The sequence below is a fragment of the Neodiprion lecontei genome, chromosome 6 (assembly GCF_021901455.1).
Source record: "Neodiprion lecontei isolate iyNeoLeco1 chromosome 6, iyNeoLeco1.1, whole genome shotgun sequence".
NCBI classification, from domain to species: domain Eukaryota; kingdom Metazoa; phylum Arthropoda; class Insecta; order Hymenoptera; family Diprionidae; genus Neodiprion; species Neodiprion lecontei.
Window position 1 is genome coordinate 22,279,515 of NC_060265.1, and position 27,327 is coordinate 22,306,841.

General features: G+C 44.0%; 1 protein-coding gene across 2 annotated transcripts; it reads right to left on the minus strand.

Moving 5' to 3' along the window:
• Positions 1-133: 133 nt before the first annotated feature.
• LOC107218677 (acetylcholine receptor subunit alpha-L1) lies at positions 134-16,872 on the minus strand. 2 transcript variants are annotated; one of them, XM_046742947.1, is made up of 8 exons: positions 16,766-16,872; positions 15,728-15,945; positions 7,857-7,901; positions 5,767-5,876; positions 3,428-3,608; positions 2,634-3,327; positions 1,565-1,794; positions 134-1,485 (listed from the first exon to the last, which is right to left on the minus strand). In XM_046742947.1, the coding sequence occupies exons 2-8, from the start codon at positions 15,905-15,907 to the stop codon at positions 1,282-1,284; spliced, it is 1,644 nt and encodes a 547-aa protein (XP_046598903.1). In that variant the 5' UTR covers positions 15,908-15,945; positions 16,766-16,872; the 3' UTR covers positions 134-1,281. The 2 variants fall into 2 exon arrangements, with proteins under 2 accessions (XP_046598903.1, XP_015512113.1); XM_015656627.2 differs by having other exon boundaries at positions 16,596-16,872.
• Positions 16,873-27,327: the final 10,455 nt, after the last annotated feature.

Here is a 27,327-nt window from a genome sequence, read left to right on the forward strand (position 1 = left end):
ATATAAGCACATTTAACAAAGTTTAAGACATATATATATAAACAGAGAATAAGTTAAAGATCGAAAACTCGAGGTATTTACGAAAGCTAATTACGAACAATGTTTATTCATTCTTAGACGATATCATTTTAATAACAATAATTACATGTTAAATAAATTATAGTTTTAGAATGAATTCTTAACGAAGTAGGTATACGCTTAAATAGAAAAGATTTGATTGATCATTTGTTAGACTGTAATATTTATCGTTACAATTTTCCGTTCGCATTCTTACCATCGCTCGTCCTGCGATTCTGCAGGTACAAGATTTACAACTACGCTAATTGAGCCCCGTCCGTAAGTCATTTTATATCATCGAAGAGTACATGTGTAGGAGATAGTCGATTGAATACCTTCTTGCGTTACACGCGAAGAAATAGTTTTTTTTTTTTAATTAATAATACTTTTATAGTAATTGGCACCGTTTCATTCTGACGTTCGGTTTTTTTCATACAACCATATCGTTGAATAGTGAATATATATTCAAAATTTGTAAACCCGTACATAATTCTACCGTCGATTTATCACCGTCAATGTTAAGGCTCGATAAACGTTCTTTATATACTGATGTGTCTGGGTCATTTTTCACGCACAGACCAAATGAAGAGCTCATGATTCGATGGCACAAATTCTCCATTGATCGACTTTCATCATATCCGCACATTGCAGTGAGCAATTGTGTAGTTCAACCTATTACCAAAAAAAAATCGCTTTTCCTTTTTTACGCCCACGCAACAAGTTAGGTACTTCACTTCCTGTTCTAGCGTCGGACATCTCAATCCCTCACTTCTTTGAGACTGGGACTGAATCAGTTTCAAGAACGACTAGATGAAGGTAATCACAAGTTTTTCTATTTAGTCAATCGATCGCTAAGTCGATTTTTTTTACATCACCTTTAAAAGGATAACTTTAGCCTAGTGAAAAAAAACTGTGCTTTATTGTACCGAAGCTGGAGTTGAATAATGTAATTCTGATATGCGAAACGTATGAATGTAGTAAAAATGTTGGAAAGAAATAGCACGAAGAAATACAGAGACATCACGTTTCAACTTCTAAGAGTGATTTCATTGACTCGACAAATTATTACAGATTCGTCTGAGAATTATTGGTTCTAAATTCATATATTATTTTTTTTTTTCTACGAATGGCAAACCGTAATATGGGTAGCATGATGAGGTCAAAAGAAATAATTCCAGCGTGATTGACGCGCGTTTGAAAATCGCGGAAGTATAGTTTTTCCGGCTAGATTGGAGCGACCTCCTGGTCCGGTGGTAGAAATTGCTGCTGAGCGACGGAGGAGAGAACCATGTCTATGGGTTTAGTGTCGTCGTACAAAGCTGGCGCCTCGCATAATATAGCAAAGGTACCAACAATGGAGGCAATGATGAATATCCAAAGAAACAGTCGGTCAAGCACCATAGCGACGAAGCCCCAATCCTGGTCTTCCTGCAATACATAATGTCACTTAAATTACTCGCGAAGGTGCCGTTAACTGCACAGAGTTCGAAGATCGGGTGTTTCTTACAGCGTTGAACTCGTCCTGCCGCTGAATGTGATGCTGTATGAACATGACGTTGTGCAGGGCCTTCTCGAGTTCGAAGGGATACTTTTTCCGCGGTGTGACATCGCTCATGCTCTCGTCCAGACCGGACATGACCGAGGGCAGCCCGTTGTAGCCGCCGATGGCACCGCCGAAGGCACCGACCAGACCGGAGAATCTGTTGTGCGCCGTTGTGGTGTGGAGCCCGTTGCACCCTGTTTGAAAATCGATTCTCAAAGACATCCCATGGATATTCTCGCGGGTTATGGAAATGGGCGCCCAGACGTTTCGAATCGTTTGACAACTCTGACAACTATCAAGATTGTCATCATCCTCGAGTTCTGTTTTAACTTTGTGACAGACTAAGGTCCGTGCAACCTGTCGAGGGACCAAAGTCGGGGAGAGGAGATCCATTTGTTACGAGAAGACAAGAAGTGATATCTTACCGAAGCTAACTTGACAAGGTCCCCGCAGAACCCTACGTTCCGCTTATATTATAAGTATATATCTGTATAATACGCATAAATATGTATACGTGTGTGACGTGTGTATGTGTATATGTGTATATCGTGGAAGAATATACATATATACAAAGCTCGGAGTGTTCAACGCGGAGCTAATCTTGATACGGTGCTCATTTTCATGATTGATGCGCACGACAGGCAGACAGGGGGAACCAGAGAGACAGTGAACTTCCTTATGAAGTCACATCAGGACTACGCACGTTGTTTAACGGCAAGCAAAGTTTTGGTTAACTTTACGAGCTAAGTTCCGGCATTATCTAGTTGTTAAAGCGGTGTTTAGAATTTCATTCGGGCAATTGCTCGGTGGATTAGTTTCCCCAAACAGTCTGTCGTCTATCGTGCCCTTTGAAGAACGATCGGACAATCTCCTTGTACCGTTAATCTTCCATGGTACGTAACATTTCGCCGAGTGATCCTGACTTGCCGATTGGGGAAGACGAAACTTCGGAACAACAACAACCGTGTAACGGAACTGCGCGGTATACATCGATGGAAAATATCAAAATTAACAGGTTTCTCGTATCACTCACCGCCCGGTCGTTGATGACGCATCGAGTCCGGAGAAGAGACTCTGGAAGATGCTTGGGCAGCGGCAGCAACAGCGGCGTTGAATTTGTTCTTCTTGCTGCTCCGACCGCGGCCTTGTATCTTGTGGGCAGCAAGGTCGTTCAGAAGATCGTCGGGCACCCTCATGAGCAGCAGCTTCGGTAATCTCCGTATAAAAACCTTTCTCACCCAAGGCGCCATCTTGTGAGTACTCGGTTTACGGTAGTGAACGTTCAGTATTATAATCGTTATGACAACGGATAGTCCGACGAGTAGCATGGTGAACAAGAGGTACTTCCCGAGGAGCGGTAGGGCGAGGGACGTGGAAGGTATGATCTCGGATATCAGGAGAAAGAACATCGTCTGGGACAGAAGTATACTGATGCACAGTGCTATTTTTTCACCCGAATCGGCGGGCAGGTAGAACACGAGGACCGAGAGGTAAGAGATGCTGACGCAGGGTACGATCAGGTTCACCGTGTAGAACAGAGTCTTGCGTCTGAGGGTGATGTTGAAAAAGATGTCTGGGTACGGCTCGTCGCAGCAGGGATAATATTTCTCGTGACGCTCCGCCGGCACCCCCAGGATGTCCCACTCGACGCTCGGATAGTACTCCCGTAAGTCGATACCCACCTGGACGTTGTTGCTCATATTTTGATTAATGTGTTTCAGATCGATCTGCGGCATGTCGTTAACAACGGGTATGAGCTATGAAGGTGGTGACTCGAGAGTAATTGGTTCGAGCCAGCCGCGAAGCCGCGTATCGTAGAATTCTTACCTGGAATCCGTCGTAGGTCCAGGAACCGAACTTCATGAAGCAAGTTTGCTGGTCGAACGGGAAATATCTGACGTCAATTTCGCACGAGGATTTGAATATCGCCGGTGGGGTCCACAGCACTTTGCCGGTGTGATGAAGCACCGCTTTGGTCATCGTCGTCACTCCGTACTCTCCGTCGGCGCTGAAAAAGGGGTGTCGATATCGAGCGTCATTCAGAGTTGGAAGTTGATCAGGGCTGGAGAACAATTATCGTGATTAACCTCAATATTTGAGGCGACTCGACAGTGTAAATTTACCCTGACGACACCCGCCGATGTTCGTATATAAATCAGTTAGCAGCCGGTATATATCTCGCAGGGCAAACAGAAATAATGATCAATCAATATTCTGCCGTAGTCTGTACTGTTATACAGTGCGGAGTCAGTTTGCTCATACGCTGGTATTTCGGTAGACTGCTGCAGATTTAACCAGCCGGTTGGCTGTAGTTTATCGACTGGGTGAAGGATGCTCTCGTGTATGTGAGCAAAGAGGCAGGCTGCAGAGGAGGCGAGGATGGAAGGGGAGAGAGGAAGGTATAATATGACCTGGAAACCGCCGCGGGCAATTAAAATATTACTCGGCCAGAGAGTGAGAGAGAGAGAGAGAGAGAGAGAGAGTGAGAGTGAGAGGCAGGTCTTTAATGGTCTACTAAAAACTCTTTTACCCAAAGTCATCCACTGCTTCGTTTTTCGCCAAGAGGGATTAACCGTAATATCAGATTAACGTTATTCCAAAAATTTTCTATCTACACTCGAAAAAGTAGCACGGTTCGCATTGCCGTTTTTCACTTCACCTTTACTCAGCTCTCTCCAAAACTGCAAAAAGCAACTCCAACCCTCGTCAAAACCGACAAAAAATACATATACCCGGTTATAATTAACCTGGTAATAAAATTTCTCCATCGTGGTTGAAGTTGACGTGGTTCCTTCCGAAGTCAGGTTCAATTTTTTGCTTTTTACGGTGGGTGCCAACCTCTCATCGTCTGTTTGTTTCTCATTTCCTTTCGCCACGGTAATCGAACGACGAATCACGACCCTACTTGCTCCCTTCGCGTACCTAAGACGGTTAGCTGGTAGAGCGAGTTTCGGGTACAAAGGAAATTGGAGAATAATGTGACAATAACAAGTCGATACTGTTTCGGTCGGAAGGCGGGAGGGGATAACCGGGGTGAAACTGCTCAGAGGGGAACTTCTTGACAGCCGCTTTCCTTTCATCTCAATTTTGATAGCCAATGGGATTGTTTCAGCTCATCTCACTGGAGGGTAATAACGAGCGTTGGTACTTTAACAAGCGTGGAGCTAGGATTCGTGGATGCCGTTTTAGTTTGAACAAATAAATTTCCGTAACGTCAGCCAGAATATGCCCGGCAGTGTTAATGAATTCTACGATTCATCAGTACCAGAGTAAACTGTTAGCTTGCTGCAGTGCGATTATTTTTGCAAATACGCTAATGACTGTTTGCGAATTACACGATTTATGGATGGTAATAATTATCGTCGCGACTCGTTACGCGTTTGCGCGAACGGCGTTACATCCGTTTCAGGAAGTTAAACCGGGGTAGGCAACCTCAATCACAAACGAGTTCGGGGATTTCTGTATTTACTTTTTCTTCGTCTTTTTGGGAGGAATAGTTTCACGATTAGCAAAGTTTCGTTCTAGGATTACGGTTCCGCGGAAGGTTGGTAGTTAATTTTCGAATTACCTTCATGCATATTATGTATATATAATGTATATGTGTATACGGACCTTTAATTGCCGGTAACTCACTCTCAAGTTGCGCACGCCATATGGTAAGACAAATTTAATTATTCCCGCCAAGGCGTTCGTTCCAACCGTCCACCTTGCGTCACAGGGCTAATGGTTTTATTCATTGAATAATCAACCGAGTTCGCACGGCATTCGGCAGATCTCGTTCGCGGTCCGTTAAAATCCTACCACCCCTCGACGTTCAAGAGAATTGTGAACTTTTCCGAAGTACAAGAGCTCGGAAGCAGATGTACCGCCCACATTTGTCAGCAGCATTTTGCACCTGATATTTTCCATCGAAAACCCCCGCGCTTCTCGCGTTTCAAGTAATTATTGCAGCCACGCGATGGTTGGGCGAAAGAGAAGCTCGATGCCTCGTAGAGTCTTGCCAAAAATAGCTCATAGCTTTGCGAGTTGAAAAAGTTTAATTGTCCCCTCTCGTCCGAAGACCGGCGTCTGGTCGAGGAAGCGGTCAACGAACACTCGACGTGAGGACTAGTAGAATTGAGGAGTGAAAAGAAAGGGGCGAATAATTGCCGGAGCTGTACACTTACTTGTTGTACAAAACGATGTCTGGGAGCCAGATGTGTTCACTTGGAACATATAACTCCGTCACTCCGCCATATTCCGATGGGTCCCACTGGAACTTGTGGTCCTGCCATTCCTGAAAAACGTTGCAACCTGCAGTCCTGAACACTCGTAGAGATAATTCACGTTGAAGTGAGTCATCGGTGCTTCTATTCTACGTTCGGTCGATTGGAGCCTTGAATTACTCTCGGCCTCCGTGCAGATTTGACGAAGTACTCTCCTAGATAATGCCTGATCTATGCACTCGCGACGTCCAGTAAGCCCAGGGGCATGGCGAGATTGAGCATATTTTAACCCAGTTCCATGCAAACTTAGGGATTCTTAATCAATTTGAATTTATTTGCATTGTAAATCTTTCCCGATAAAGTGCAGGTTCCTCCATTGGTTCGCCGCGCTTCGAGAGTTACTCTCTTGCTAAGATGTAACACGCTTAATAAATGTAACCGGTCCAAAGATCATAATTTCTTTAATTTATTTATGTTCTTCTTAAAAGAAAAAAACGCATTTAAACGCGTACAGAGTATCGGCGACTCGTTGAGACTGGCTGACCACATTTCCGCCGTACTACTTGAATTTCGTTCGCCGTCAAGTCCGTGGTATTTTCGACTGAATGGTGAGGATTTCGTCGACGACAAGTTTGATCCGGTCTCGTATTCATGCCACGTATTCATCCGTATTAATTTTCAAAAGAGGAAATACCACCGGAAACAGCGTTCTGGTATGGGATTCACTCGAATGGGGTCGAGGTCAAGGGTCGTGAGCTGCGGTAAATCAGAACTTTTTCCCTATCACCGCTCCAATTAACGGCCAAACTGCAGATTGACTATCTTGGAAATTCTATCGCACACGGTATCGTGCCACGTTTCGCAATCGGCACTAAACTTATCTCCGTCCGCCAACTTGATTCTTTCGCGTGTTGGCTCGATCTAAACGTTTCGGCAGACGCCGGCCGACCACTCATTGACCTCACTACTTAAGCCCTCCGACGGCCTCGCACATCCACAAGAAACTAAGCTGCTCGTAAACGAAGAGATTTTGTGCCGATGAACTTGATTTCATCTCAAACTCCGAATTTTCTATCTATAACTTGACTAGAAGAAGCTCAATTTGTGTTCGAACAATCAAGTATAACGCATTACTTTTTCCGCGAAATCAAGTTCAAGTTTGTTTAAAATACCTGACATTAATTTTGAACGTGTTTTTATTCGAATCAAAGAACAGAAATCATCGTGAAATAAATGCCTTACTCGCTAAAGAATTACCGCACTTTAAAGTATAACTAATTATTTCTATAAGGCGACGCGGCTACGCGTAAAACTTGCGGTGACATAAAGTTGTCCTGCAGCGTCGTTAATCTCTTTTCTGCATGCTTGGATATAAAAAATTTGCCACCCAGCGTCCTCGCGAAAGCTGCTAGCCGCTGAGCTTCGCCACTCTTCTTCGCTAAGAAATATAAATTAGATGAAACATTTCGCAGGAGGGAGGCAGCGCCACAACCCCCATAATCCACCATTCCGGTCGACCGTTCGTCTTCTCCTTCTGCCGACAAGTTTCTTTACTTTTCACCGAAAGAGAAAGGCGAAATATATATACGAGTTGAGTGTCGCATTTGAGAGCTACAGATCAAGAGATCGTCTAGTTAAATGTCCCGCGTTTACGGCGGAGGGTAACACGAATCCTTGGGGATATTTCCTTGGGGAAACGGGGAAGCGCCACTGTTTTATTTTCTTAATTCCCGACTAAATTTCGTTTGCAATACCCGCGCGAATAATGTCATTACAACCGAACGTTTGAGGCTAGCTGTCTTTAACGGATATAAAGCTAAAACTTCATTACATAATCGAATATTTCAGCTCTGTTCTCACATTTAGGATGTAAATAGAAGCGTCGTCTATCAATGCCTTGTGCCCTGTGACGTGTCAAGTCAATATTACTTTTCTGTCCGTATTTGCAATTTCTACAAGAAAATTGTGAATAATAAACCATTCGGTCACCGACGATGCGAAAAGTGTAACCGCGGAGATCATTTATTATCATTTATTATCCTTCAACTTACATGTTCCAGCCAGACATTGGTCGTCAGAATCTGGTCCTTGAGATTCTGAAACAGAAGAAGAAATCATTCGTTACATTCCAAGTTATCTGAAATCAGTGGTTGCAGTTTAAACTGGTTCAGCCACGCTGCAGCAGTTCTTAGAGTCCGTGCATGAAACTTTGTTCAAGTTCGACGAGGCGGTTTGTCGAACGGAGTAAAATACCAGCGGAAGATGCTGAAATTCCAAAAATATGTGTTTGCCAAAAGAAAGACTGTTAATCCGAGTGTATATCCGCACGTGAATATCACCGGGGTAGGGATACACAGGAAGAAAGAAAGCGAGCCACGTCCGTTGTTCCCTAAGGAACCCGAATTAAACGCGTCAGCAGGAATGGAATCGCAAACCGTGACGTAGTAACTCGGTAAAATACGAGCGGCGGCACATCCCGGTAACACGAGTCCCTTCTGGACGCGGGGAATTTGGTTAACGTAAAATTGGATCGAAAGAAAGGGGCCGCCGGGGGAGGGGCCCGTTAAACTTGGATGAAATAAGCAGAGTCCCGGTCGCGAAGCGAAGCGAACCGAAGCGAACAGCGCCGGAAGAGGCATGGTGCGAATTCCTTTATTTAAAAATTTAAGGAAAGAGTCCCAGGTCTAATTCTACAGGCGACTTCCCGCCACCCTCTGAATTACGCCCGAGATATTCGGAGAGATAAGTTCTTCTTCTTACGACTCCCACTGCGATTAGGAGGGAATTACCGGCGCGACCTTCGGCCGAGGCGACCTCCCGTCGTCATCATCCCCGGAACCGGCTGCCACCCCCGCCAATTTTTGGGTTAAGCTTGCGCCTCGAGTGCCGCTCTTGTCTGGTGCATGTACCCGTCCCCGTCGACGTGGGTAATTCTTCGCCAGCGGCTCTCCACGCCTGCGGAGCTTTGAACGTCTGTCAGTGGGTCAAGTCCCCTCGACGCCGTGCAGGCGTTCCTTAGGCGCTGCGACGCTGCACGAATTGCAACCCTTCGACGACTAGAGACGGGTTTAAAAAATTACCCGGCTCCGTGCGGATTGTTTAACTTGTTTTATCTCGAAAACAATCGATCGTTAGGTTTCGTAGAATGGGAACCTACGGAGTTCATATTTTACATTTGTTTTTTATTTTGCTACGTTTTGTCATGGGGTTCCAATTCCCGGTTGTAATTATTTACCGACGAACGGATTGTGCCCGGGTTTATAAAAAAAACGTTCAGGTTGATTAATAGTTTTTCTCTTTTTTTTTTTCAATCTCAACTTTTCCAGCACTCCGCGGGCAATGGCGTTGTTTAACTTCAATTATATTCCTGCCTGTGTGACTCGCGGAGGTGGGGTGAAAGAAAAAATTCTGAAATATTGTATTTCTCATACTTTGAACCGCGATACTGCGCGGCGTGAAAGTTTCAACTTTAAAACTGTTGCCCACGGGGGTAACCAAGCTTCCATACCCTAACTCGGGGCGGGCAAAGTGGAATTTTATTGTTCTTGTAAAAGTTGTGAATATCATACCGCTCGCGGCAAGACCAATGTTTGTAATGAACTATTGCCTTGTGTAAAACCGTCGCGTCGCCTTGAGTGATACATTCCTCAAAGCGATTACTCCGCTGTTGAGATAATTCACGCTGCAGGTGAAATCCGTCCACTGTAAAAAGTTCCGTGAAGTTGTTTAAATGTCTTATGCGTAATCTTGGATCCACCTTCTTCTCCCGTATCTGTTTAACGTCACACAGAGAAAAAAGTCTGGTCTTGTTACGTCAACAAATATCAGTTACTACAATTAAATATTTCGCGGCATTTAATTCTGATCGGTTCATCTAGACTTTTTCCTCGATTGACTCTTTGTCATTGAAATTATTCGACATGGAGCAGGATCATATGTGTATGAAAAAAGTCTCATCAAAGATTACAGAGAATAGGAATTTCGGATATTATAAGTAAAATGAAAAGAGAAACTAGGAGAGAAAGGTACCCGCGACCCCGGTCAAAGAAAACCCGGTTGTGGTAGCCCGTGTTATCAGATTACTTCGGTGGTCAAGGGGTTAATCTTTGGTTAGACAGCAGGCACGATGTGCGGTGAATGTGAGCATTAGTATGCAAAAAATGAAAAAGGGTATATTCATATATACAGAAGAGTCTGAAATTTTGTGCAAATGGAGTAACGAGAAGCCCCAAAGAGGCGAATGCGCGTCGGTACCGCGGCGTATGAAGGGTGTAATCGAATCGTTTAACGGAATAATAATAGCGGAAAGAGAAAAAAGCTTTTACGGATGGTGGGCCTTTTTAATTTCACGAAGCGAGAATTTTAATCAAAGTACCGGAGCGTAAGGTTCAAAGGAGAAAGACGCGGACCCCGCTATCTCGGTGCCGTGGCTCTTCAGGTCTCTCACCCATTGACAATCGCTCTGGTAACCCTGTATTCCGTGTTTATTTTTCTTTTCTTCCCGTCTCGCTTCTTTTATGCTTTCACTTTTTGTATCGCAAGCCCGTGGGTTTCGCCTGTGGTTTTGTTCGGCGTTTAATCGCGTCGTGCCAGCCTGGCAACCGGTCAGTCCGACGCTTTGAATCTCGCGATTCCGTGAGAATGTTTTTTCTTTTTCTTTTCTTTTTTCAATCTTCCTTACCTCAAAAAGGGAAACATGCCGTCGACGATAAGATCGGATTGCGAGTGAACATTCGCTTCGGACAGACGTCGAGGAAACAAGACCAGCCAATTTTGACCCGAAGAATTTTCAATGTGCTTAAAGGTACCACGAGTACGCACGCACTACGGGCCCCGCGGTGTAATTAAATTGGAACTTGGTAAATGCCGCGGGCTTCTGCGAGGGTGGAAAATATGGCGGGAGAAAGGCGGGGGACAATGGGGCGCATTTAAGTAGGCGCGGTTTATTGTTCCGAGCATTGAATTGCAAATTGCAATTACCGGAAGGCAAATGGAATCCAAATGATTTTTATTGGAAAGCAATAAATTGAATTAACCGGCAGCGATCGAGGCCCTGCAATCCTTCTCGCCGGCGTTTCGAGGCGGAAAGGGGACGAAGAAGGGGGGAAGATCGGCAGAAACAGAGTTGCGGGTCCCTGCTTAAGTACATAACCGATGCCGGGGGTATATTAGATCGTAATTGATAGAGATTGGGTGAGTTACCGGTGCCAAGACGTGCAGCCGGGGAGCTAAGGGATGAACCGGATAACGGATCTCTGCTTCCATGCTGTGTAACTTATACGTACCTACTTGTATTATACCTATATACCTATATACCTATATACCTATATACCTATACACCTATATACAACTACGAGAAGACGGAGCGAAGCGAGGTCCGCCTTCTTTTTTAGGTCACTGATGCAGCGGCCCGTGAAGTGGCGTTGAGCTGTAATGTCAACATTGGTCAACCGAGGTGAAAGTTAGGCTTTCCCGCAATTAATGGTAACATCGTTACACCGCCGAGATTTCCGTTCGCACAATTCACTGCAAACCTGCATTTCACTTCCGGGAATAATTGTGTTATACAGAGAATACTTAGAGGATGGTATAAACGTTTCAGCGTAGCGCAGTGACTGTTGTCTCGCTCGTTGTTACAATCCGTCTAAATATCTTGTATCCTTCTCGAGGTGGTGGAAATTCGCCAAAAATGAAGAATGCAGCTGCTTTACCGCTGCGTTGCGACTGTGGGAGCTTTTATAGATATGTGCAAGAATCACGATTTACTTCCCGTGCATATGTACAGTCGGAAATGCGAGAGATCACGCTCAAGAATATTGGGCAAAAATTATGGGATTTAGATTTTTCAATTATACGCACGCCTTAGCTAAATATATCTGAAAATGTGAAGAGGCTCGCAGTAACGGGTGAAAGCGACGGATTCACGAGTACCCCTTATATTACGAAGCCACGGCTAATAAAACGGCAAAAAAAAAAAAAAATGGAATGGAGGAAAAACCCGATCGAGCGATGATGCATGGAGTGCCAGGAACTCCGCGTCGATGCTCACGGTAAAATTTATCGCCCGACGCGGTGGTAAAAATGAAAAATGAAAATTATCGATGTCACTGTAATATTATACATACATATGTGTGTGTGTGTGTGTGTACATTATAGCGTGTATCGATAAGGATTGGGGATGAAACTTTTCGACCGCAGCGCTCAGCTAACTTGGAAAATGATATCTCTCGGTTGATCTGACACGGTGTATCTGATCCCTGACAGGGCCTTTTAGCCCGAAGGCAGGATCTTACCAAGTGGCACAGAAATATCTTACGCGTGTAATTTATTTATTCACTTATTAAATGATAAAAATACCCGAAAGACGAACCCAGGAAGGGCAACAGAATTTACATCGCGTCCAATTTTAATATACTATTATACTAAAATACATAGATACATACATGAGGTACAAACAATCTGAAGCATTGAAAGTATTAACGAAACAAAATAAGTAAAAAATAATTTTAAACCAGAACAAAGGTCAGCCACAATAAATAAGAGCAAACTAAAGTACGTATAAAAGAATACACGCCAAGCCTGAGAAATATGCCGAATTTTTTTCACGGCCACGGGGTGCGTATGACTCTTTGCGACGCGTTATTCGTAGTCCAATAACGAGTATACGATAGGCACCGTGGAGAAACGAAAGAGAGATCAAAGGCGGCGAAAGGTAGAAAAATAGCGTAAGGTAGAAAACTCGGAAGATAATGGAACTGCTGTAGCGAATGACGCGATGCTCCGTCAAATTTTTGGACAGTGATCGGAGCATTGACCCTCACATTTGTTTATTCATCTCTTCGGCTGCTGCAACCGGAAGCCGCATGATCACGAGGTTCGGAGATTGCGAAAGTTGACATTTCCTGAGTCAAACCAACGCTCGCGGAGTCCAGACACAAAGGGGTTGTAGGGTGAACAGGAAGCCTTCATTGCAGACTGGAAATACTGCCCACTACCCAGTAATTAAACGTCGCTCTCTCTCCCTCTCTCTCTCTCTCTCTCTTTCTCTCTGTCTCTCCTTCTCTCGGTATGTACCTACTATCGGCAGTTTCTGCCATCGTAAAAACTGCTTGTTAGCAGCCTCGCGCAAGGAGCGGATGAGAGCACTTTTTGTATGCTTTCTATCTGCGAGGAAGAGAAAGAATTGTAAAAATTTAGACCAAGTTCAATCAGGGAGAGGATGATCCGAAAGAAGGACGCTTGTCTAGGATTTATTCGAGGTATAATGTGGTCGACTTTCATTCTTCGAAATTCGGGTAGCAGAGAATGCAACCTTTTCCCGGCTTCATAAATAAATCGTCTCAGTCACGAGGCGGGGAGCAAATGGTGTCACTGCATCAATGCGATTGCCGTTATGGGTTTCCTGAAAACGGTCGGATGATAATGTACATTGTAGGTACAAAAGATACGCAGCATTTGCCATTTCCGCGATAAGCAGCTGCTGTCGTTTTGCACAAGGGTATTTTCATCTTATTTTGTTTGAATTTACTGCTTTGAGACCAACGTGATATTTTGTCTAAAATATTTCGTTTGTATACACATACATATGTATAAAATATATACTACTCTACTCGAGCGTATCTTTATTCCCGAATTGCGACGATGAATTATCGCCCCATATACATATCGGGCTGTGCAGACGGTAAATGGGAATTGAGCAAACAAAATTTCCGAGTTATGATACATTCTGGAAGCACGAATTCTCCGACGCGAATTTTTCATCTAGCAAACAGTCATCCATCGGTAGATATTTCAAAACTTGAGTACAACTCAAGTGTATTAAAAATGTCCTCTTTTCTTTCGAAAAAGCAAACGAAAAGATGAAGCAAGAAGAATACCTCAAGACAACGAGAGAAAAAAAAAAAAAAAATAACCCGCGTTGTCTTTGTTCAGCCGTTTGAAAGGGACTTAAAACTTTTCGATCTTATCAATTGCTCAGCTTTAAATTCTCGAGCCTCTATTCTACCGTGATCGTTGTTTGTCCCCGACAATATTGAAACCCCCAAAGGACCACGGAGCAACAGGACGACACGCTTGAGTAGTCGCGTCTAGCAAAACCGCACCTTCGGTTTTCACAAACAAGCTCTAGAATGTCGGTGACAAGCTATCAATCCTCCGTACACCTGAGGTCATCCATCAATCAATCCATACAGCGGACTCGCCCATAGAAGTAAATCCCTCAACCGGTTGGAAAAACGAGACGTTAACGTTCCTCGATACTAAGAAAGATAATTCAAGGAACATAAAAATAATTTAAAAAAAACCAGAATCATCTAAAGGTTTATTCTCGAGTCGAGCAAGATAATTTCCCTTCGCATGCAGGAACTAAGTTTGCTGCACATCGATCTGCATAGACAGGGGTGGATGATGCGCGTTAGAGGCAACTTCGACCCCGGGGTTATTGCTCTTCGAGTAATATCCATAATCTTAAACTAATAGTGAAAAATCGAGGGTACGTTTCTTACTGGAAGCTTGTACACCGCGTATCGGGAAAGATGGACTCGAGGTTATCGGAGGCATTCGAACGATGCACGACTAGCTCGAGACTTACACGTAGATCCCCAGGGGACAGTATCCTCGAACATGGAGGACGGACATTTCCGGGAAGCTCATCAATGTCACCGAAAAATATATGGACTCCGCAGAGAGTGAGGGTGCGGGCTGAGGGTTATCGATGCCGCTCAATCATTTTCCACGGTTGAAAATTGAGGCATGGAACATCATTCTCAAAACGCGCTGCGGATTGCGGACGACTTACTCGGGGGTGAATGTCCCTTTCATGTATGCTCGTTTCACCGGCGACACCCCCGAGACTCGCGGTTGACCGATTTCCCGTTCAAACGACAATTCCATGCCCAGTCTTAGCCGAAGAGAACGGCAAGTACTGGAAGATTTTGGTGAATGGAGGTGGATAAAAGCGGGCTTACGCTGCTCGGAAGACAAATGAGTCGGAGAGGAAATGTCGCGTAAAACACGGCAACGGTGACGGGCTGGTTTGAATGAGGGTGTAAGATTTTATTCAAATGTTTTGTAAAGGATAGCGGAGGTATTTTGATCCCCAGTTTCATTCCGTCCCGTCCGCATCTCCAACGACGACACTTTTTCCGGAAACTCAAAGGCTCTCCTAGCTCTCCAACGTCCTCGCGATTTACGAGCTTGACAGGGAATGTAGAATACGCTGAGTGAAAAGCCCCGAGCCCTAGACACAATATAACGCCGAGTGGGTAACCTTGTAGATGAAAAAATTCGAGACCCCGTATTCATTTCCCAAAGGCAAGTCGAGACGCGAGATATTCCAATTAGGCCCGAATACGTCTCGACCTGTCACCCCTGATCGGAGGGTTGTGGAAACTTGAGATTCCCCGATCAAGTGGGGTCGACACTTGTAAAAAGCCTGACAATGCCGGTGTCATCCAGAAACGCGGCCGGGGTGGATCCGAATACCGGAGGGTAAAAAATTTGGACGAGAGAAGACTGGAACAGAACCGCGGCGATTGACAATTAACTAATCGCAGTTGTCACATCGCGGGGTGTTTCCTTGTTATAGCTGGTATGATATTAAAGCCACTCAGCTTGATTGTCAGACGTCGATAACAAATCTACGTTCGCCGTTGTTGCATTTCGATGTATGACGTATTTTTCTTTTTACTCGACCGTGCGTTCGGCGGATGCCGAGCAAACAACGCGGTATTTTCGAACCTTCCTTCGATTTTTCCTCAGCTGGAAGTTTTTTTTTTCTTGAATGATGCTTTGCAAGCCGAGCTTGAATCGTCACTAATTGACTGATCGACGGAGCGTCGGGAGCTTGGAGTTGCAACAGATGACGAAGACGGGTGGATGTGGATATCAGGGATTCGATACCGTGTTAGCATAATTCACTTACCAAGTCTATGAGCTGCGACAATCTCAAGCCAAGCTTCACGACTACTGTGTCGGTATTGTTCGTTACAGGACGAATCAGACGGTTGTAATTTGACAGAAGATCGTCGTAGAGGCGTTTAGCGTCCGGATTACACCAGCACGCTCCAACCGTCAGGAGTAACAGCATCGAGAGACGCAGCATCTTGGACTGGCATCAATCGTCGCGTTACGGATCACTTTCTGGAGAAGAAGAAGAGAATGAGATGAAAAAAAAATGGTACAGCGGCACACTCGCGGAAATTCTTATCCGGCTGACGGTAGAAAAACTGACAGTGGGCTTCGAAATTGATTAGAAATAACACGATACGGCGTTAAAGTTTTCACCAAAGTTTTTTGACACTATGAAATTGAAGTGAAACTTTACACGAAATGTGTTACGAATCGTCACATCGCACTGAAACGTAGAGCGTTATGAAACCCGAAAGTATTCTGATCCAAAAAATGGTACACGCAGGTATTAGTCGAAGCAGATGCAGTTGAATCGGTTTTTCTGAATCGATGCTATTCACTGGCAAAACTACAGTATCTCGGGCGATTATCAGCGAGGGGTGAATATCGCGAAATTGAGAGGCACCGCCGAGTTGACATTCAACACCTCGAACCATGCAGGAGTATCAAACGCGATGCCGTACAGACTTCCAAACTACCCGACTACAAATTAGCGAGCATCGCGCGTGCTGAATATGAAATCTTCTGAGATCGAGGAACGATCGAAGGGAAAATATGGGCAGAGTATAAAAATGAAGGTTAGATCCTTCGATAGGTATAAGGCAAACGAGGTAAGGAGAAAAAGCGAGCTTGCGACGGGCGCAGCAAGATGTTTGACTTACCGAGACAACGGCAGCCTTTCGGAGCTTCCGCCGTATCTTGAAAAACTCTCAAATCTCCGTGAGATTCGGGCGATGATCGCGGGGCAGTGATTCGACATTTGTTTTAACCGTGAAAGCTCTTGTGCAGAAAGCTAACCTAAACCCGCTACATGACATCGAGGTGTCCGTACCTGCGGGATGCGAACGCAGGCCCTCATCGCCCTGCGAGAGGCGGCGGGGGAGCCTCGTCGGGGAGTCGAGGAGTCGACGCAGCGCTAACCGGCGCAGACGTCGCGGGCGTCGCGACGCTTGGACACCACGTGCCGGCAGCGCCGGGCAGCAACCCTGGCGCCCCTGACTGCCGCCCCACGTCGAGTCTGCGCGATCAATAAACCGCGCAGTCGCTCTTTTTCGCCGACGTTACGGACGCTCCGAGTCCTCGGCGCCGTTTTCGCACCCTGAGCCTTCCCGCGCAGGGCTCGCCCTGGCCGATCGGAGGGCGCTGTGTTCTCCGAAAAAGCGCTGCTCGCACGCTTGGATTGGAAAACTTGAGCCCAGCTGCGCTGGAAATATTTTGTTAAATTTAACAAACTGCATGGCAGCGAAAGCGTTTTGTCGAATCGAATGAACGCGGTTTTCTTTTATCACACGAGTCGTTTTACCGACCACTTTTATTCCGTTGAAAGAAACAAATCACTTCTTTCACCGTATTTAATCCGCATCTGCACATTTGGACAAGTCAGCAAATATTGACCCTGTGTTTATCGGACGCTGGCTTGTATCTACCGGAACGATGATTTCAGCCAACGATATTCGCGAGGGTGCAGGAAAGACTCTCTGACTCCGAACTCGGACAGATCTCAAATGAGACTGTGAGTGGAGAGAAGGAAAAGTGAAAACGTGAAAGGTCGACTTCAACGTCGTGTCGGGACTGATCGACGGAAGCGGCTGTACAATGTACCGTGAATAAGCTGAAGCGTTGGAATTCAATCAAGTCGGGATACATTCGGAAACTAGAATACCTATACTGATCGAGGAAATTTCCACATATCCTCTATTCGGTATGTATTCCGAATGCCGAAAATTGTTCTGCAGTATCCGAAATGGGCTCCCATACACTGTATATGTATGCAAAATCATACACGATATCACGGAAAACGATTCTACGCGAATGAATACGTGTATATTGTTCTCTTCTTTATCCATTCATTCATTTTTTTTTTTTTTTTTTCATCACATTCTTGTAGGGGAAAATCGCAATATTATGCGTATTTTTATGGGATGGCTTTCACGCGAATCGCCGAGATTATGCTTCTTTCCTTTTATCGTTGGCCCTTTTATTACATCGCCAAGGAATGCGCCCTTTAAAACTACCTACAGATCATTCTGCCTGATATTTTTTGGTAGCCGACGAGTTTGTCGTTCGCAGAGAAAAACTTTCCTTAATTTAATCAAAAATCTTGTTTTTTTTTTGTTTTTTTTTCATTCTACCATTTTCAAATCATTCAACCCGGACGCGTGTTGACAAAATTTCTTACTTTCGGTCTCGTAAATTCTTCATTTTGACAAACAGCCCTGTATTATACTTTTGATACCATTCTTTACATTATTTCGAACATGTAACGAATATAAGCTAAATCTTCTTACCGGTCGAAGAAATGATTACTCACATTGACATACTTGACGTGGTCAAATTAAATTTACCTCATCTGTAAGGATTATCAAATAGAATTAGGCGTCTGCATTGCAGTAAGGCATTAAGGAAAAGCATATCTCTTCAAGAAATTCGCACCGTAAATACATATACATATATATATACATATATATACAATGCCTTAATGCCTTATATATTATATATTATTTATATACATATATATAATATATATATTTTTATTACGAATGTACTTTTTAATGGGTGGGATGAAAAAAGGCAATTGAAAAATTATCAGACACTAAAAGTGTAATGAGACGAGAACCGATAGCTAAGTATACGCGTTATTACGCCCGTTCTCAAGATTCCAAAATCATTTCGGATACAGACTTAGCGATTTGGTCTTTGATAAAGCATTACAAAAACAAAAAACCGATCCTCGATACCGGGACAGGCTGATATTTTGTTTTCCTCGTTGAAAGGTAACAAGAAAAAAAAAAAAAAAACAGAATAAGAGCATGAAAAAAGGGGGAAGAAAGAGACGGAAGCGAAGCGTGGGTCTAATCGATACGACGCAGAGACCCTTTCTCATCGTCAGAATTATTGAAGTAACCCGAATACTGACATACTTTATACCTAACCCGAATATTGAAAAGCTATACGATAACAAAAGAGAATATAAAAAAAAAAAAAGGAAAAGAAAAAACGACTTCGGATCAAATTCCTGTTACAGGGTCGCCGAACGGATCGTGAAAACCGTGCAAGAACTATCAAGAGGGATGATTTATACATCTAGTTGGTAAACCCTGAATCTTGAATAGCTCGCGGAAGAGTATCACCGGCGTTAATTATGTCACGTTCGCAGTTATCCCGGACGTAAAGGTACGTGTACATCGGCCCTAAAGCGTCGCTGGGACTGGAGGGCGACCTCTGACACAGCGGCCCTTGCCATCCTGTAGGGCACGTATAGACGGGCGGAGAAGCACAGCTTTGGCAAGAACTGCGGGGTGAAATTTTCCCTCGGTAGGAAAAAAAAAAGGCGGGGAAATCCAGCCTTCAGCTCTCTGGAAGATCCGTGATATGGGCATCATGCGTCAGACGTAATCTTCTGTAAGACGACCGCGGGGTTCAAGAGAATCGGATAAACTGATTTGACGACGGTCTGCCGGTACAAACGCGAAGACACTAATTCAGGGTTCAAGGAGCAGGCAGCTCTCCAACTCGACGAAGGAGTTTTAAAAATATCACGATCAAGGTTCAAAGTTCGCACCCAACGCTGCGTGCTTGTTTAGGAGAGCCAAAACACTCTCGGTTCACTGATTGCTTGTACTTTTCATTTTTCGACGCGGTTATTTACAAATTATTCGAAATTATTGCAGACTGGTCGATTCTTTCACGATTCCCCGGAAATTGGTACAATTCTTCACCCTCACTGTGCTTTTGATCATCCGGTCATTATTTTTCTCCGAACTGGTAGAGTGGTTTTTTCAAAATTCTTCGCTTTATGAAATTCTCGTCGAATTCACAATGGATGTGACGAGGTGATCGATACGCGTCCAACTTGAGTAAGATTAAATCTTTTTTATTCCTATAGTCGTTTTCCGCGATGACAAATGTAAAAGGTGTTCTCACTCTGTTTGACGATTGTATACGGCGCACAAAAAAATAGGAGGATATCAGCAAGAAAAAAGATGTAGAGGTCGAAGAAAACATGCTTCTCCGTCGTAAAAAGGTAATATTGGGAATATAAATTATTTGCAGAAAGGTTTTTTCTTCTTTCCCTCCATTAATTTCTATTCCAGACTTTCAATTTATTCAACACAGCATGCTCCCCCTCTTCCTTACGTTGAACAAGACGTGCGAGTGAGACTCGCGAACACAGAAGAACTAGTAAACCTGCAAAAACGTGGCTTTTCCACCCCACGGTACATCTCGGTTTCCTTTTGCTTGCGTCTTCGAAACGACGCTGCAAATAGCGTCACGTGACCTTCTACGCAGACTGAAAACCCTGCAGCCTCCGATGCAGCGGAAAGCTTTCTACCTCAGGGCGAAAAGCTCTGTGGTGGAGGGGATGCTCCGAGCGGATCGAGCGAGCGTTTGGTACTAGTTTATGGAAACAACGTTGCGGAATCGTATTTCAAAATCCCCGAAGAAGCCCTGAGAGCCGATGAGCGAGCCTCCTGGACCAAATTTCGTCTCGACCCGATGAACCTGCGGAGGATACGCGAGTCGCGCGTGTTCGAAGCTGTGTCGGTGCCCCGTTACGGTTGTATTTACGCGTAGTTTCTGACGAGTAACTAGCGCCCGATATAAATTTGAATGAATAAAACAGCCTACACATTGTCTGGAGTCTAGACGGAAATTTCCTCGCCGGTTATGGAAGAAGAGAAACTCCACCACGAGTTTCAGCTGCAGGCCGATAAACCAGCCTCGAGGGATTACCGCCGCCTGTTTCCATGGGCTCTGATTTAGGTGCGATTCGGACAATGGTATAAACTCACCCGCCGGTTTCGCACCGCTTCCTCGTGAGTTTTATCCAGATCCGTGTTATTTCTTCCTCTCTCAGGGCCACAGCAGCTCAAGATCATCCAGATTCGTTAATATCCCAAATCCGTATCTCGAACGGAAGTGCGCAGCATCTCCTCGGGTGAAATACGATCCTTCGTGATCGAGAGAGGTCAGAAGAACGAAGATAGCCAGAAGTGGAATTCGGTCGGTGTTTTCCTTTTATTTTTTCATTTTGAAATTAGGATTTTTTGTTTATTCATCTTGCTACGCTGAGTTTCGAACTCGATTCAGAACGAGGCAGAAGTTGAATTAACGCAGAAATTCAAGCCTGACCATCGCGAAGGCCCGTTGGGTAGAGTAATGCGGCCGCAATTCTCTCGGTTTTAATTAGGTGCCATCAGCTCCGCAGAGTTTTCTACTTTTCTCATACTTTCGACGCACACTTTATACATTTTGTTTCAGTGTTTTACGTTACTGCATCACGGGCACGCGGCCGAGGGCAAAGGCGGTAAGAGGTCTGCGGGGGAAGGGGGCTCGGAGGAGGGCGTCTACTGGGATGTAAAATATCACCCGGGTACACTGCCAAGGCAAAGGGGCAAGGGGGCAACCGGAGGCTGGAGGCGGCAAAAGCTCGAGCGGCGCACTAGACTTGGCTTGGAACGCTTTTGCCTTACTGACTTCCCTTTGGCCTGTAAAGCTACGTTTCTTATACTTCTTTTACCGGCCTTATATTCCGCCCGGACTACAGTTCACTTCAATCTTACACTTTCGTTCGTTGGCTCGTTTCGTTTCTCCGTCTCTCAGCGACTGCTTACTTTGAAATCCCTGTTCCTTCCTTGGTTTGGTTACGTTTCTTTATCTTTTTATCTCTCCTTAAGTTTTCTTTCATATTTTTTTATTCTTTATTTTTATTTTCTCTTTTACTCCATACCATTTTTCATATAATTTTCTGTATTACGCTTTAAGTGGACTTGTGCGTACTTTTCGCAACTCGTTTTTTCCTCCTCGTCCTTGGACTTGTCTTTAATTTATTTTTACTTTTTATTTTCTTGTAACATTTCCCCCCCCCCCCCCCTCGGCCGCCGTACCATACTTCACAAGAAACTGCGAGGAAGTGTTGCGACGGCAATTTTTTGAATAGGAGTTACTCAGCTTAGGCGATAAGACGGCCTCCTACTTCTTTCTCGGTTCTTTTGGGTCATGGTACTACTGCCAAAGCTCGCTCATCGCGTTGCGAGCTTTGCTACAAGCGTAAAAAGTTTTCTACCCTCGAAGCTCACCGACTTGTGTCTTTTCGCACGCGCGTGAGTCTGTGTGTGAGGGTCATTCAACGCAAGTGCATTGATTGGTGGGTTATAAAATGTTTCCATTCACCAAAATAATTAACACATTCAATTACTCTGCGCGGTCGACATCTATTTTTGCGCACTCTGATCCGCAGCTCAAACGTAAATATCTGAAAGATCAGTCGAGAGGCGTTAGCGCACGAACGGCTCCTTTATTCTAGTGCGATCATCGTAGCAACGGCATCGCTATTCTGGAGCTCGTCAGGTCGGTTGGTTGATGCTCAACCATTGGGTTACACAAAGCAATTTCCAGCTTTCCACCGCCACGCGCATTGCCAGCTTCTCTAATGTAAATATCTTGACTATTCGACCGGCGAAATCGATTCTCGTCGAGTTCGATGATATCACGTTAGCATCAAACCGCCCCCGATTTATTGGGGGGAAATTGTGTTTTCTGGCCCCGAGAACGACTCTCGGATGTTTTTCAACCTTTCAAAGAACGATATTCTCATAGAGCTTTGACACAGAAATAAGAGAGGCAAAAAATCTCGGAATCGCGATGGTATCACTACGAGCACACATCACCTATGTACCGATAATAGTATACAAATAATAATGACTGACGTTACTTTTCCGCACTATTATTTTTCATCGTCCATAAGCCCTTCGAGGCAAATGGTCATGGATTCGTAGACCGAGTTATTTCCACTTACGGTTAACGAACTGCAAACTTGCCAATCTTGAAAACCTCGGAGCTTTATCTTTCGAAAATCCATCGCGCCAATTCCAACGTACGAACGAAAATATGCACGTTCCATATTAACCTGCAGCATTTTCGTTTCACTTGTACGAAAGAAAAATACCTGCAGTGACAACAACAAGTATATATACCTGTGCATGCATCCATTGTTCTTCGGGGAGAAACGCCGCCGGGGTAAACTGCTTCAGTTCTGCTGACACCAAGAGTGCGGAGTATTACTAAAGCAACGGCGCGGATAGCTCCGACTCCGTGGTGGTTTGTCATGCATAATGGGGTGGTAAGCTGGCCTCGGTTGCCACTGAAGGGTCAGGTGAAACGCAATGTGCATCGTTCCTTGGATTACCAGCTTATCTCCGCGTGGATAAGGAGAGTTTCTCGCGAATAATTGATTTCACAGCATCGAACGAGGGTCGCAGAGTTCAGCATTCGGCTCGTGGTCAAGAGCAAATCGCTTCTATTCACGTATGCATGCAACACGTTTAATGATAAGCATACCTTATGATTATGATTTATCACGTCGTTAATCAAGGTTATTCCATCAGAGGATCGGATGTGTATCTTGTGCATCATCTCATGCGCCCTGATTAGAGGAGAGGAGGTTCATCCCGTTTGCCTTAATTGCCAGATCTGCTACACATCTGTGAAAGTGCAGTCTAATAAATACGAGGAAAATCTTTCGACGAAGAGGTTAATGCAGTGATGGGAAATCTTTTTAAAAAGCTATAAACTTCGAGATCCGTGAGCAAAGTAAAGAGCGCGCTTTCCAGATTGATGGACAAACTTTGTACTTTTGCAGCAGTAAGTTTTAAAGTGTGAATCTCAGGCTGAATAATATGATACATATATACATATATATATATATATATATATATATATATACGTGACGAGGAAACTTATGACGTTAAAATTAGTTAATCATTTGATACTTTTACCTCTGCAATTCATATGTCTTCTTCTGCTTATTCTTTTTGTACTTAAAATATAATATAACGACGCCAAAATGACGTTGATAGAAATTACGGTCGAATTCGTTTTTTCTCTTTCAATATCTTTCGTCTCCTAAATATATATTACCAGAATATGATTTTTACAGGTTCGAAAAAAACCAATAGCCGAGGGATCTCTCTATACAGAATTACACTTTGCGAAGCAATTTTCCTCCAACGTTAGTAGGAATTAGATTATCTCGAGACAATAGTCAATTTCCTTTATTCCTTTCCTACACATGATAAAGAAAAAAAAATATACACGAAGGAAAAAAAAAGAACGATAACAAAAGACAATCATATCTCCTTGTTCGATCTTCCCTGCGATGCTTTCTACCTGTCGAAGCGAAAAAGTTGAAAGCATTCCGAAAGGAAGGCTGTTTCATACAACCGACGCTATCTCAATTTTATCGTTTTCTTATTCAATTAATCACACGGCTTCTTGGGGTCGGTGGCTCTAGTGGAACTTTCGGCTTTTCCGTTACGCCCGCGAGTTCATATCCCAGTCATAATTTGTCTCTTGAAACGACCCAGCGCGTGTCTGTGTGAATAAAAAGTCCCACTGTTCGAGCTAAAAAGGTGTTAATAAATGGACACGAGTGACAATTTTTTGTTTCTTTTGCTCTATAACCAAAAAAGTTTCTTCTTTCACACTCGTCACGCGGACTGTGAGCTTTGCTGTAAGACCACCGAGTCCGTCAATTGGATAAAGATTTGAAAGATTTTTGCTGGCGTATTAATGTCTGAATATCTACAGTGAAAAGTTTTATTCTCTTTTCTGCACGTAATAGCACATCTTTGTTCTTCGTATGCATGCTTCGACGTCATATTACACAATCGACGGCAGCTTAAATGACAAGACGTAATCAGTTCGACGTTGAAAGCGTGTCATGACAGTCATGAAAAACCCTTCGCGCTTCGAGTGGCCTCGTTAACGTCTCTTATTCAAGACGTACAGTCATCCGGAAAATTCACCCCTTGTATCCTATTTAGTGACTCACGATGTGCCACTTTTTTCGCTTTCCTCTCTTCAGCCTCGAAGTGTAGTAAAACAGTTGCATCGGTTTTAATCGTCGTCTAAAAAGCTCCGAACTCGGGCTCGTACCAGATCAATCGGGATGAGTGTTAATGGGCGGAAAAGAATTATTTTTAATCGATCAGGATTAAACACCGTGTGAGTAACTAAAATCAACGTACGGTAATAACGGGGATGAATTTCCTCTCCGTAAGGTGAATCACTGAGGCGATAGAGTGTCGCGTTGATGCATACCAATGGCTCTACTGCCAATTACAAACCTTATCAGCGTAATCTGTAGCACCTTAGCTGGTAGTCACACGGACATTGACGTGGCCGCATTATCAACGACTTCACACAGATCATAATAGTACTTGAAACATGCATTCGGGCCGGCTTAATGCTTTGATTACCGTTGTGGCCGACGAACTTCAAACCCGCTAACAATCTAACTTTCGTTAATTAGACCGGGGCTCGTAGAAGTCCACGTAATTACCGTCTACTTATTAATTACAAAATCACGTATTGTCCAAGAGTAATGCAATTACGTTGCAACTAATATTCTTATCACATGTTTATTTCGGATTTACACGCAGGCAAAGAATCGAATTATCATTGCACAACGAGATTAGGAAACAAGAGAAGTGAGAGTCGAGTCGAAACTGTAACACGTGGCACCTGTAGATTAAATGTATACCTGACTTTGCGAAATGTAAGATTGACTCAGTCTAACGCGGGGTTGAAAGTTGAAAAAATGGGAGATAGTCGTTTTTGAAAGTCGGGAAAACAGGATCGATTCAAGCACAATAATTTATCGTCGAACGTTGAAAAATGCAGCACTTGTTTCAGAATTGGGTCTGCCTGCGGATTCAGCCCTGCGGCTTGGTTCGATAGTCCCCGCATTGCGAATCAGTGAAGAAACGGAGTAAGCGAGGGATAAGAAGGCAGATTTCCTCACGTAAAAGACACTCCATCTCACCACTTCGTGCGGGGCCATAATGACGGCCTTATTCCGGCTATCGTGGTATTCCTAATTACCGCCATTACTTTTAGGGCTCCAGTTATGCGTATCCACAGTTCATTACGCCGGCCGCTTAAACAGCTACGTTGAAATTATTTGGACCTGAAGTTTTCGCTCCTCATCGAGGTAACAGTTTTTCCGTTTTCATCGTCAAATGGTATGTCATTTTAGTTTCGCTTGGAAAAAACAGAAACAAATCGCTGATGCTGTAATCGAGTTGTATAAATACTTGGACGGATAGCAGGATTCGTTTCGGAATCTGGAAAAAGAAGAGAAGACCCTGGCATGGTTGGAAACCTGAGGGTTTCGATCGATCGGAGCGGCAAGATTGATACTAACTTCGATAAACGGAGAGGCCATCAAAGTAAGGGTAAGAAGCTTATTGTTGGGCCGAATACAAGGTTAATAATTGAACAGGAACTTGGTGGAGATTTCAACGTTCATCGAGTCCTTTCCTGCAATTCTCGTGAAGCGTTTTCGAGAAATTTCACCAGCCCGAGCTTGCGGGTGAAATGGGATTTCGGATAAACAATTTATGTACGAGATAAGTATGAAGGTCACCTGTCTCTGACGTGAAATATAGGTCCGTTTCAAGCTGGCTGTATTTTACACGCTGTAAAATTATTACAAAATTCATTCAACGCAATAAATCTTATCCAGCAGAGTTCAATTCAATCCAAGACGATGTCTCAGTTCATCGATAGAGCTTAAACGAGGATCGTTTATCTTGGGAAAAAGTGGACGAGTCATTGGACATGTGATTTTTCGAACTTTGGTCAATCGAACCAATACATTATCCGTAAAGGTTTCACGTATATTCTCGGCCTTTTACCGTATGTAGCTTGACTGTCGGGTCAGAGTCTCGACAAAGTGTCTTGACCAGTATTAAAAATGCGGTCATGCATGCAATTTCCCATTGACGGGAAATTATGTGTATTACGTATTTTTGCAAAATCGCCGCGATAAGTATAACAAAGGAAAAATTAGTTTGCTCACATAAATATACATTACTTAGATCGTCATTCTGTGGTACATACGACATTCCACTGACTTTTTCAGAATGAATCTGACACTATGTAATCATGAAATTTCGACTGTTCCGAGAGAAAAATTCTACACGGAATGTACTGAACTCCAAATTGCTGACTTCAGCACATGAATGAAAATAGGGCAATGTTTGATATTCTTTCGAATTTTTTTTTTAGACATGCGGTGTGACGCTGTAGCAATTCAGATGTTGATTATTCGCAAGCGTTGGTTTTTATTTCGAGACGTTAATTGTTTGCACACGTACACTCCTATTGCCTTGCAATCTTCATCAGCTTCTTCAGCTTCATCAAGTATAACTGTGACCTTTCAATGAAGTCATCAACACTGGGTCGTATGTAATGGCGGCTTGGTGCGATTGGCCGGATTTGTCCATTATTCCAAGTTCAGAAAAAGGGCTACGTGGGAGAAATATTCGACCTCAGGGGTGACTCGTAAAATCAATACGAAAGACCAAAGCAGAATGAGTGGCCTTTCGT

What these genes read in the sequence shown, in the direction of transcription:
- LOC107218677 (XM_046742947.1), bottom strand. Translation starts at nt 15,907, where the DNA reads ATGCTGCGTCTCTCGATGCTGTTACTCCTGACGGTTGGAGCGTGCTGG. An exon ending in TGTCGCAGCTCATAGACTTG is followed by an intron (nt 7,902 to 15,727) that starts GTAAGTGAATTA and finishes CTTCTGTTTCAG; the next exon opens with AATCTCAAGGACCAGATTCT. An exon ending in GACATCGTTTTGTACAACAA is followed by an intron (nt 3,609 to 5,766) that starts GTAAGTGTACAG and finishes CCCCTTTTTCAG; the next exon opens with CGCCGACGGAGAGTACGGAG.